At 35.8% G+C, this 13,203-nt stretch overlaps 1 protein-coding gene across 3 annotated transcripts in view; it reads left to right on the top strand.

Annotated features, from left to right (window-relative positions):
* Grip (Glutamate receptor interacting protein) overlaps positions 1–13,203 on the top strand; it is a 51,580-nt gene that overhangs the window by 35,032 nt on the left and 3,345 nt on the right. For all 3 annotated transcript variants that reach the window (XM_036366631.2, XM_036366630.2, XM_070109753.1), the window contains exons 4-7: positions 4,314–4,583; positions 6,195–6,385; positions 6,580–6,869; positions 7,888–8,051. In XM_036366631.2, the coding sequence (XP_036222524.2) occupies positions 4,314–4,583; positions 6,195–6,385; positions 6,580–6,869; positions 7,888–8,051 (915 nt within the window). The remainder of the gene's footprint in view (positions 1–4,313; positions 4,584–6,194; positions 6,386–6,579; positions 6,870–7,887; positions 8,052–13,203) is intronic.

The raw sequence follows: 13,203 nt of genomic DNA, 5'->3' as shown, positions 1-13,203 counted from the left end.
CGGCCATATTATCGAATAATTAGGATTGTCTTTTATTCGCCAACCCTTTGAGTGTAGCAAATGAAACAGACTACTGGTAAAAGCTTAAGAGGCTAGAAACTATATCAACATATATTTTCGATTAATAATGCTATAAAATTTTTAATACGAAATTAAACTCATAAATTTATTTAAGTAGATATTCATCGATTTCATAACCATATAATTCTACATGGTATGAATATATGGATCTATATTAAGTCCACTATATACTCGTACATACATACATATTTATGAACATCATTAATGCCCGTACTTTATGAGAGCTCTGAGCACATTCGCTTCTTTTTATTACCAATTAAATCATTTTTTAAATCCAACCCAGAATGCTGCGATTGATAAAAACCGATGATGCAATTGAATTCTTCAAGCATTAGGCTATGAGCGCATTAATTATTACAATACAGTTTAGCTTATAACTGATTAAGACATGCCATAAATTAAACTGGCTGCTTAAATAAATCATATCGAAAGAGATTTCTAATCTCGCGCAGGCGGCGAAGAGCGGCAGCAGCTGAAAGTCGAAAGCCTAGCGACAGACGCCACAGTTGTCACTGTCATTGCGGCCGCAGACCAGCGGGCGGTGAGGGTTGCGCTGATAATCGCTGGCAATGCCCAGTTGCCATGAATCAACCGGGCGCAGAAGATTCAGCTGGGCGGCGCTGAAAATTTGACTTCGTAGCAACGAAGAGCGAAAAAAGTCATTTAATTTCGTGTTATTTTAGATTTGTTTTTGTCTTCTCGGTATTGACCGCATGTCTCGAGTCTAGACAATCACAACGCGACGCAACGCGACGTATCCAAGCATGTCAACATTGTTGCCGAAATCACCACATGTTGGATAGTCGCATAAGGAATCTCAGACGTTCGCCGGCAAATTGAAGAACATAATATATAAAAAAAAGCGAAAAATAATATATTACAAAAATAAAAACAAGCGAAAATGCCGAAAGAAAAACATTAACAGCAAGAGGAAAATAGATTGCGAGTATTTGCATATGTTCGGCAGGGTATAATAAAGAAGGCCAGAAGACGCTGTGGGGAAATAATGGAGGCGTGCAGCCAAATTTCCTGCTATGCGACAATGACAACGTTGGACTACTTTCATGTGTTGTTGTTGCTATCATTTTGTTTACTATTCTTGTTACGACGGATAACTGTATGTAAGTGTATGTGTGAATATGCTGATTGCTTAGCGCGAGTAATTGATATAGCGGGGAAGCAGTTGCGACGTTTACATACATACATACATTGTTTAGATAGATATTGGATAGATATGCACATATATACATGTATGTATGTATAAATACACATATAGTATGTGTAAGTATATACATTTCGGCTATAAAAAAGAAACTGTTTGAAACATTAAAAGTTTTGGCTAACGCTGCGGTGATCTGCATTTTACTCAATACATACCATAAATACAGAGAAAGAGAGGTTAATAATTCCCTTTCGTTTCAAAAAGGTGCAGTAAGTTGAATCGTATAGTCTATGTGTCCGAATACGTATTCATAGCCGATCGATAGCATCGAATTGCAAATTTTTTAGAGTAGCGAATCGAACATGCAACTGGGATAAACCATATAGATTAGTATAAACAAATAGAGAGAGAGAGAGAGAGAAATAAAGAAAAAGAGCACATAAATCATATAGACTGGTATAATCAAACAGCGAGAGAGTGGAAGAGAAAAAAAACCGGGCGCTCCTAGCCCAGCCAATTCACTTATATTCCTTTTAACTGGTTAAATTCATTGCTAATTTTTAAAAGAATTTTTAAAAGTAAGCTTAGCTCAAACATATGTTCAACAACGAATCGTATGCAGTCACGTAGAATTGTTACCGATCCCGAAAAGTAAACCATTTGAACGCCTCTGTTCGTGAGCAATCTTCTCAATCTTATTTTTGCGGCACATTTCCAACTGAGTGGGAAACATTTGTTGTTAAGAAGGCACCTCAAGAAAGCTTGGTATATTTTCTCGTACATATATCTACATTTTCTCAAGGCCTCATTTGAGTATATTATGAAATGTATTTAAGACAGCATGATAGAAGTACCGTAGTTTTTTGTTCTTTTATATCAGGCGGGCTACAGAGTTCAATCGCTCATAAAGAAACAAATACTTTTTTTTTGCCAAACTTCAATTTTATTGTTCGACAATTTACCATCGGAGGCGATTTGTTTTTTGTTTCAAAGTCGATCTCGGTCTCAGGCTTCCCAGTGGGCATTATTTCGTGGTCTAAGCACAATTCTTGTAATATTGCCAACATTTACATTGCTTTGAGACAGGGTACATAACCTCGATTTGAGCTTGCGCGGTCCCTATTTTGTATAGAGTTTTCACATACACAAATTTTCCTAACCGATACGTTCAACATGTTCCTTCGTTATTTCTAAAGTGTCAGCTATTCCTATTAACCTCATTTTATAGTCATTCAAAGTAATTTTGTTGGTTTTTTTGGTATTTTTGTATGCAATGGTTTCGATTTCATTATCCGTGGTGCTCATATACTTAGCTTGTACGAAATTTTGCAAGCCACATACAAATGGTGGCTCCTATCGGCATATAGCCCGGGGTACACTGATCAAGAAAATATTTTGCCTTAGCAGGGTTTTTGTTTTCTACATCTTACTTACAATTAATTGTCTGAAAGCTGTAATATTTATATATGGTTTTTTTGAAGGTTATGCGTAGATCTAACAACAAAACATATTTATTTAATTCTGCTGGCCTCGTATAAATGTTTTTGAACCTGCCTGGTAATTCTACTCAGAAAAAAATTTCAACCTCAACGGAATCAAGTGTCAGTTGCAGTAATTTCTATCTAATTTTCAATTTGAATTATTATGATATGATTATTTGTATAATGAAATAAATAGATGGTAGTATTAAAACAGAATGCAAACATTTTTTTTTCATCTTAATTTACTTCGAACAGATTATATTAAATTTGCCGCGAAGTTTATAACATTCAGAAATGTCGGAGATCCTACAAAACGATATGTAAGTGATCAGTGTGACGAGCGAAGTCGACTTAGCCATATCCGTCTGTCTGTAGTGAACTTCTCTCAGTTTTTGAGATTTCGAACTGAAATTTTGCACACTTGCCTTTCTCCCTAAGAATTAGATTAATTGTAGGAACCGCTGATATCAGACTACTATGCGAGTATAGCTGCCATACAAACTGTGTAATCAAAATCAAGTTCTTGTATGGAAACTTTTTTAATTGTAAAGGATATTTTAGATTTGATGCACCTGATTAACTTTTTTTCTTATTATTTTTTTAAATTACTTTGGGCAACTTTTACCTCGGAAAAGGGTTTCTATGCATCCTCGTATTTTCTTTTGTAAGCATTTTTATATCCATACATACATACATACATATACATATATTCATATAAATATGTACGCATGTATGTGTGTGCACACTTTTGTATACGACATTTTGGCACTCGGCCATTTGGCTACGTCGTTTCGGTCGCATGAATGACTTGATTTGTGGCAGGAGGAAATGAAAATTTATTTCGCTACGCACAAATATAATCAAATTTCACAGCCACGCAGCGAAAGGTGTCACACGTAATAGACATATAGCGGTGCTTAAGCTATATGAACAAGTAGCGAACACAAATACATACATATGTACATATACATGCGATATGTATGTATGTATGTATTTATATGTGCATTAAAGCGATAATAAAGGTGCGCAGCATTTTATGGGCTCAACTTATTGAACACTTCATTGCATTCATTAAAAAAGACTAAAATTGTAACAGCAACAACTATGTGCATATATTTTATAGCTAACGGTGCATTTTTATAGCGAGCAGGCCGCCACTACAGACTCCTTTTTGTGCATTTTGGCACTTGAATATCGCCGTGTGTACATATGTGTGTGTGCGTAAGCAATAAAAATACAAACAACACTTGTCTGCTAAATAGATAAACAGATGCAGCAGCCAGTCTATACACATATATATATATGGTATATATACACTTATACACACATACACGCCTCTTAAGTACAATCGGCTGCCCACAATTCGCCTCAATCAGTGCATCGGTGCGTTTCTAATGATTCCACCACAAATTGCAGCGTTTCTTTACGGCTTCAGCGTCTAATTGGCAATTTTGTTTATTTATTTATTTATAATTTTTTTCCCGATTTTCTTTTTTTCCATTGCATATGCACAAACAACCACATTTCATTCATCGAAAACGCCTCGACATCAATTGCTTTCACACGTGGCCGTGTGTGTATGTGTATAGAACGCAACGACCTATCGTATCCACCTGTTATCGGCGCGCTCAGTTCACTGGGTCACGCTGCGGATTTTCTAGCGCCCGGCGATCGTATTCATCAAATCGACGGCATCTCCACAATTGGGTTGAGCAATCAACACGTCATGAGCATGCTGTGCGGCGCTTGCGATAGCTCCACGGGTGCTGGCAACAACGGCTCTGGTGCGGGTGATGCGGCTGGCGATGCGCGCAACATACCCGCTGTTGTGGAAATCGAATATTCGCTGCCTGAATACAGTGAGTATTGTATTATTTTGTTAAGTTATTATTCCTTCAACCTGCATTTGTAATTATAAGAATTCGCCGTAATGTTGCATTATGCGCACGCATAGCATGTAGTAGTAACAGCTGTGCAACATGTTGCTAGCAACATTTTTATTTTAACATTAACCCTCGGTTGAGCGCTGTGGTCTAGACAGCACTTGTTTGGCCTGTTTATATTTTTGTAAATGAGGGACCGAACTTTTTTCTTTTTAAATGTGGACTGGAGACCAAAATAGAACTGGCTTCGCGAACTTCGCGAATAACGCATGTAATTAATAATGACAATGAGACAAGTACAGTACATAGTAATTAATCTTTAGAATATCAACATTTACTCGGCCAACACCATTTAACAGTAGTTATCGTCCAAGCCTGCGCCAACTATAGTTTCAGAACACTTCTTTAGGTATTAAACTCATTTATGTTATAAAGATTCAAACTGTAAGTGATAACTGTAGTATAAATCTGTAGTATAAATAGGTATGTGAAGTGATATCTCTCAAAAGATCTCACTCTATGTGAAGGCTTGGGAGATCAGCTGCACGCTTGTGATCTAATCCTGAGAAAGTGGGCTTTAGGTCCCTTTTACGAATCTTTGGATCAATGCGGGAACTTATAGAGTTGCAGTATACTTTTAATAAAGATTCATAAGAGTCACTCAAGCTGGATTACTTTCTGGATCTGTTTAATTTTTGATTTCGAAAATTATTTCGGAGAGGATCAAATTGTAGGAACTGTAGTATGATGAGATCGTCTTACCATTAACCACTCAATTGCTGTCCGTTTTTAAGATTTTAGTTCTATTCCGAATAATCAAGGCTTCGAAGGATAGACATACTGTACATCTAACATGCTCACAGAATACTAGGAAATCATATATGTATCCACTCTGGTATAGGAAGTTCCCAAATATTGTAGGTCAATATCAAATTAAAGTTGGAATAGAATTACCGATGCCTAGTAAAGTTTAAATTCCATAAGGTATCTAGTTAATTAGCTGGAAGTTTGTAAGCTGATCTACGAAGTACACTTGTTTATATTTCGATACAATAACGAAAAACCTTGATAGTATTGTGAAAGAGAGATGGCGCATTGGGGACTGCTTGACTAAGGCTCTACTAAAGAGTTGTAGGTCAATACATATTGAGATTGCATATCGAAAAAGAAAGATATAGAAGAGGGTCAAACAGATCCGATAGCCTTAGAAACTGTAAAACTGGAAAAATTTTAAATCTTGCAATCTTGTATATAAATATATATGTGTATATATATAGATATAAATATAAAAAGTAAAGTTTTTTTTTTCTCTTCTTTTCTCTTCAACTTTTCTTCACCAATGAAACTCCGGGAAATTTCTTAATGATCACCACATATGTATACTTTTCGTTGCTTGATCTTCTATCCGATCTGTCGTCACATGTCTTTAATGGAATTTCCATTGCATCTGATCAACTGTCGAATTACATCAATCGTCACCGGAATCACCAACAATGGCGATCGATGTGCCAACATTTGTGAACGGATTTGAATGTAATCTCTACGCAATGCCTCGGAACACTTTTGTTGTTGTCTGACACACTGCAGTCTCCCAGAATAGCTTGTGCGTCATATCGAAATTGGCGCAGATCACTGTGGAACGTGAAAGTGGCTGTTTGGGTCTGACATTACGCGGCGGCGGCGATTTTCCATTGATCGTCACGCACGTTCGACCGCATGGACCCGTCTACAAGACCGGACGCATCAAACCGGGCGATCGGCTGTTGCGTGTGGACAATGTGAGTTGTTCGTGAAGCAATCATATATAAATATATGTGATATATTAATAGTGGCAAATGTTGAGTGCGCATCGTGTAGCGGCTGTCGGATGTACTCAAAAGCACTTGACAATTTCCAACTGCTCTCGTGAAAGTTTTTATTTTAGTTTGGTTTTTTGTTTTGCTCTAATGTTTTTGTTTGTGTTTGTTTGTAGCTTTCACTGATTGGCAAGACACTGGCTGAGGCACAACAGATCATCAAGTGTGGCGGCCACGTTTCCGGTTATACAAATCTCACCGTCGAATATGATGTGTCCGTCGTGCAGAGTGTTGAGTTCTCAATGGGTCCTCTGTTGATTGAAATCGAACGTCCAATGAATGATAAATTGGGTCTGGTATTGTGCAACTATCCGGCGACTAGTCATATGGATCACACGAAAATCGACGAAGTCAGTGCAGCGGGCGTTTATATAGCGAGCATAATGCCAGCGAGTATTGCGGACAGGTGAGTGAACATATGGTAGTGGGGCATACATTTTTCTTATTATATTATATGCCAAATATATGGACATACTATTCAGGAAACTATGATTAGGAGAGTCAAAACAAGAGTTAAAAGCCAGCTACTGCCAATGGAATTGTAGTACATTATAAGGAAATTTAGATATTCCACTATCCAGCTGTCTTGGTAGAGTTTTTCCTAAGGAGTTTATTATCACTCTTATATTCCATCTACAAACTTAATCATTTCTTTTCAAGCAGCTGATTTGGTAAACTTTTTGAGAGACTGGAGGGATGCAATAACTATGGCGAGTGTATAAAGGAAAACACAGAGATATATTATATTACGACTGTCAGGTGATAGTGATCGGAGAAGTCTAGAATAATACAGAGACAGATTGACAACTAAAAGTAACATTTAATGAGAAAGTTAAGATAGGGGAGAAAAGTCTAAAGTTACACTTAGGAAATCAAGGAATCTTATCGATTTTGCTAATATTAAGCGGAGTAGATTGTTCAACTTACTCCGAAAAAATAAGTAAAGCATATGTTAATTTTTCTGGTATCCAAAACATGATATTACAGGACGCATCGCAACCATTCAACGAGCTCCCACCATTCTAAGGTTCATCTCATTTCATGATGAAACGTCTGTTGACTCTAGAAATTAGTATACATTTTTGGTATTAAATCCTTCTAGTTTCGACCTGTGGTCTAGGATATTTCTCTGAGAAAACGTTTAACTCACAGGATAGCTATTCAAATTACAACGAAGGATCATAGAAGCTGTATAAGTAAGAGGTATTTTTCAATCAAATAGGATACCTAAAGAGATTTTGTCATTCTTACCGATATACTTATTATAAAATCTTATATCACTTTTAATACTTTTTGGGCTTTCATCTTACCATGAAGCTGTATGTTAACTACATTCTAATCTCTTCTTTTTATGTCAGCACTCCTTTTCCAAATGGGACATTCCTGCAGCAAATATGCAAATAAAGCTTTGTTTTCCGTTGCAGATGTGGCGCCTTGTCTGTGGGTGATCAAGTGCTCTCCATCGACGACACCATAATCGAGAATTCAGCCTACAGTCCGGACGAGGTGATGACAATGTTGGATGCGAACACGGGACGCGGCTACACACAGATGCAAATTATGCCGGCGCACGCGTTGACGCGTAGAGGTACGTTCACACATGTCATATATCCAGTTAGTGACAGCGCTTGGACGAAAAAGTGCATGGCCGCGTGTTGTGTCTGCGACTCTTGTCTACTCTTGGCTCTATTTACGCTTTCGCATTTCGACTTGCTTAGTTGTTGGTTGTTTATTTTACCGCTGTTTGTCAGCGACGCGTTGACAGCTGAACGACGCCGATTTGTTGATGTATTATAATCATGTTGTTGTTGTATCTACAATTTTTCGCATTCTACATAGAATAGTGAGTTTCGGCGCTGGAATTTTCTCCAACAATTACAAATGCTCCGTTTTTCGCTGAGTGTGTTTTTGAGTAATTACAAAAATCAACTCTGCAAGCTTTTGATTTATGCGACATTTGCATGTTTTGTGACAAGTAACAATGGCATTGTCATGTTGCTGGCGCAATGTTGCACGTCTGTTGACAATATTTTGCGGTAGCGCGCGATAGTTGGCGCCTAAATGAAAGGCGATCAAAGTGTGGGTTGTTCTCTATGAAGGGTTTCAGGAACATATTTGAAAAATTTTCAAATTAAATTCGAGATTGATGCGGGTTGGCATATGGAGGGATTGGACATCAAAGTTTTTTTAATAAACTTTTATTATCCCAGAAAGTTGTAATTTCGGGTATACTGGACATATGATGGAAAGCTAGAGGGAGTTCTAAGAGGTTGAAAGCGAAGTAGCAAATAAGTTTGAATAAAGCTTATGATAATCCTTAGCACTTTTCTGAAGCCCGCATACTGATGTATGAATAGGTGAAAGAGGACTTGAATGAGATTCTTCGGTAGCAAAGACTAAGCAAATCTAACTAAACTATGTACGGGTTCAATAAAAAAAATAATAAATAATGCAATGGCAGAGAACAACAAAATGGGAGATGAACTGGTTTTGACGTATGAAAGAAAGTTATCCCTTCAGAGAGAGAGAGAATTTTTTTAACACGGAGTTGGATGTAATACTTTTTCGAACCCTACACTCTCTGTGTTCTCAATAAACAGTCATGATGAAATAATGAAAATTGTTTTATATTTGCAATAAAATCTTTAACAGACCATTCTTAAATGATATTTTCCTATGTTTTGCATTTCGATTCGTTCTTCTTGGCTGCGAAATATGGATTATCACATCAACTTGGTTAGGAAAAATTTTACTGATCTCAAATTGAGATCATATAGATCAGTTTCCCCACTCTCTCTTGCTCGATGGATTTTTCTTATTTAATTGAAGAATAATTTTTGTTTTTCAGTTTTTGAGTTATCGATCTGAAATTTTGTATCCCAAAGAAGTGGCTCATTTGTCGGAACCGCAAATATTGGACTACTATAACATATAGCTGTCATACAAACTGAACGTTCGGAATCAAGTTTTAGTATGGAAAACTTTTTTATTTGACAAGATATATGCTCGAAATTTGGCATAGATTATTTTTCAAGATGATGCTACAAAATCCGAACATATTGCTCAGCTTGGATCTCTATAGCATACAGATCAAATCAAGAAAAAGATATTTTTATACTCTTATCAGGGGTGCTGGGTAGTCACTTTATATATATATTTAAACTTTAGATGACATCTTTCCCGAGTCATCTAATAGCACCTATCAAATTAATATCGAGATTACTCATACGCACCGGACGCCAGTCTATTGTATACTTTTACGGCCTACAACACATATGCTTAGACACGAATATAATTACTAACTTATTCTTTGCAAAGTCACAAATACATACACACATATTCCAAGCACATAAAAATATCAATAATTGCGGTACAACACATACGAATTGTGGTTCGAATAACGCATAATCTCCAAATTACCAGCCCGTATTCAACCAATTGGCGGACGCTATTAAATATAAAGTAATAAGAAAACGCTAAAAATGTGTATAAACACGCAAAAAGCGATGGCGCCCACATCAAAACGATCTGCGCCGAAGATCTGTAAACCGAATTGTTGGCGGAGCGACTGTCAGCCGCAATTTGACTTATGTCAATATGAATTTGTGACATTTGCTGATCATAAAATAACACGCACAAACACACTTACACATATATTAACATAAATTGGCTTGCGTAGAGAAACGTAAACACAGGGGTGCACATAGGCATGCAGAAGCCTGCGGATTAAGTGCTCAGAGTTGTTGCTTTGTGAAAACTCCATTAAATCGGTGAGACACACTTCGAGTGTGACAAGCGGCACTGTGGCATAAAGTCATTTGCTATTTTTAAGTTTTTATTTCAAAACACATTTCTTTTGATCAAACGAGTAATACATTTGTAGCTGCTGTTGTTGTTGCTTTTGATTAAGGAACTTTATTAAATTTTATTACATTTCCGCGTGCTATTTAGAAATCAAAAGCATAAATTTACTGTAATTATTACGTTGATAATCTGTTGTTACTTCGTGAACGTTCGTTTGCCTAATTCGATTTTACTGCGGAAAGTTCTTAGTGGAGTTGGCATAATTCATAAGAAGAGGAAGGAAGACAGAAGACAAATACACACAGAAAGAAGAGAATTCGATGTTAAGAACTAGTTGTTTTTGAAACAATTAGGCGGCTCTAAAAACTTGCTATTAAAAACTCAAAGCTGCAAAAAGGTTAAGAGTTGAAAGAAGAAGCCGTTTTGCAAATTTTTTCGAAATTATAAAGCGATATCAAACAACCGTTTTAGACCCTATCGATGCAAAATTATTTAAAAGCAAATATAACTAGAGCCCCTTAATAATAGGCTGAAGCCACCCTAACCGAAATGTAAGTGAAATTGTCTAATTTTCGGGTAGAGATTTTCTTATTTTTATCTTACCACCTAGCCGAATCATTAAACGGGGAAATATCAAAGTAGTATAATTATACCCTGAATAGGGTATATTAAGTTTGCCACGAAATTTGTAACACCCAAATAAAAATGTCAGAGACCCTATAAAATATACATATATAGAAATGATCAGCATGACAAGCTTAGTCAGTTTAGCCATGAATAAAAATTGAAATATCTTGACGAAACTTGGCGCATATGTTCATTGGCACCCAAGGAGAGTATTGTAGATGATGCCATGCCCACAACAGGCCATTTATCCAAAACATATAAAGTGCTATAACTAAGCTCCACATTAAGATACAAAACTCTTCGACAGTGTAAAAATGGTTGAAAACGGATTATAATCTCGCCTATTTCCCATATAACGGTTATGATGAAAACAACTAAAAGTGCGATAACTCAATAAATTAAAGCGTCAGAGACACTAAATTTTGTATCCGAAATGATATAAGCTTTAGAGGATACTATCTCAATATTGAACAATGGGCGTGGACTGCCCATATTTAGGTGAAAACCTAAATCTCAGGATCAGCTCGACCAATGTCAACCAAATTCGGTACATAACATTATTTTGACATTGGACGAAGTCGGATAACAAACACGCCTATTTTCCATATAACAAAATTTTAAATTTCGTCTGATTTTTTCACTTGCCAGTATACATATCAGGCGCCAATGAATGCATCGACATAAAACTTAAAAAAATTGGCTACCATTACCTGGCCATACTTATGATTTCAAGCCTTCTAGTCATCTGAAATGAAAAAAAAGATTATCAATCTGCAATGATGTCGCAATTGTATGAGCTAGCGATAAGTAAACATTATTTTTTGACAAAATGGCGACTGTTTGAAAAAAACGATTTTTTTTACCATTTTTTTTTTCTCGTATTTTTTAAAAATAGTAAAAATTGAAATTATGGAATGAGGCTAGTTCATACTTGAGCGAAGTCTATAAAGAAGATTCTCTGAAAATTTCAAGTAAATCGGTTTGGTAGAACTCGAGTAATCGTGTATGAAAAAGTCTGGTCTGAAAAAAACGCATTTAAAGTTTCGCGTCAAGTCTTTTGTTTGATTAGACCCAGCCGAACCAGTTTGGAGGCCGGCTCAGTAAAAAGTCTATATCTTCAAAAATGATTTAAATTTTCAAAAATTCTCTCGAAGGCATATTGCTAAATAGTTAAACTTTGAAAATATGAAAAAAATCGATTGTTTTGAAATTCAGCACTAGAATACCGTTTAATATAAAGTTTGCAAGAGTGATTTTGTTATACATATAGTTGCTATAAGAAATGTAACAGTGAAGCGTATTACAGTTTCGGTGTAGCCGAAGCTAACGTTTTTACTTGCTTTTAGGAGTGACCGACCCCGGTGATGACAAACCTCCGAAAACAGTTCTGTTAAGACTTTTTTTGATAATCCATTAGCAGCTTTAAATCTTATAGGACCTTCTTTTTAAAAGAACATGACGTCACCAATAGGAAAAGGATCTAACAGATACTGACATACATACATACACACATATTCAACAACTAATTTTTGACAATTTTTTTGTAAACAAAATTACTGAAAATGTCTTTCCCTCACTATTGTCTCTCTCTATTGTCAAAGTCTAAGTCTAATTTTACAAAATTCCTGAAAGTTGTTATACAAATATGCATAAGACACATAAGAACATTATAATAGCTTACAAAATAAAATTATGATATTCTAAAGACATGATTTTCGAACCGATTGCAATAAATTTTGTGAAGCATAAAAATATTTTAATGGACAGACATTGAAAAACAACTTAAACTCATAAGGAAAGGTCGCATAGAACAAATCGAGATATATTGTAAGGGCATTTAAAGGTGCCAAAGCGATACGGTACGTGATTGGAATATGCATATATATATTTTGTATGCATGTTTCTATTCTATGTTTGTATGTACTAATGTATGTAGTTTCTAAATATGTGAATTTAACTCTTTGTTTTTGTAGGGATGTGATAAAACAACATAAAATCTTCATGGAAATACGTTTAACAACTCAAATAAATTCATTAAACATAGACACACACTATCACATAATATAACATAGAAGAAATTTGTTTTTCCGTTTTTATTGAAATATTTATTGGTTAACGAATTTCGAGAACGTGCAGCGTTTTCGATTGCCTCTAATATACTATATAGCGTCTCTAGCATGTTTATATATATATATATCTGTGTGTGTAAGTATGTATATATGTATGTGTGTTCATTGATGGAGCATCAAGTTTGGTTGAAATCATTTCGAAAGTGAAATGCGTAAAAAGCTAAAAGGCCTGCAAATCTT

This window comes from Bactrocera oleae, chromosome 5 (genome assembly GCF_042242935.1).
Source record: "Bactrocera oleae isolate idBacOlea1 chromosome 5, idBacOlea1, whole genome shotgun sequence".
NCBI lineage: Eukaryota > Metazoa > Arthropoda > Insecta > Diptera > Tephritidae > Bactrocera > Bactrocera oleae.
The sequence above is the reverse complement of the archived record's forward strand: the minus strand, read 5'-3'. Positions and strand labels throughout refer to the sequence as shown.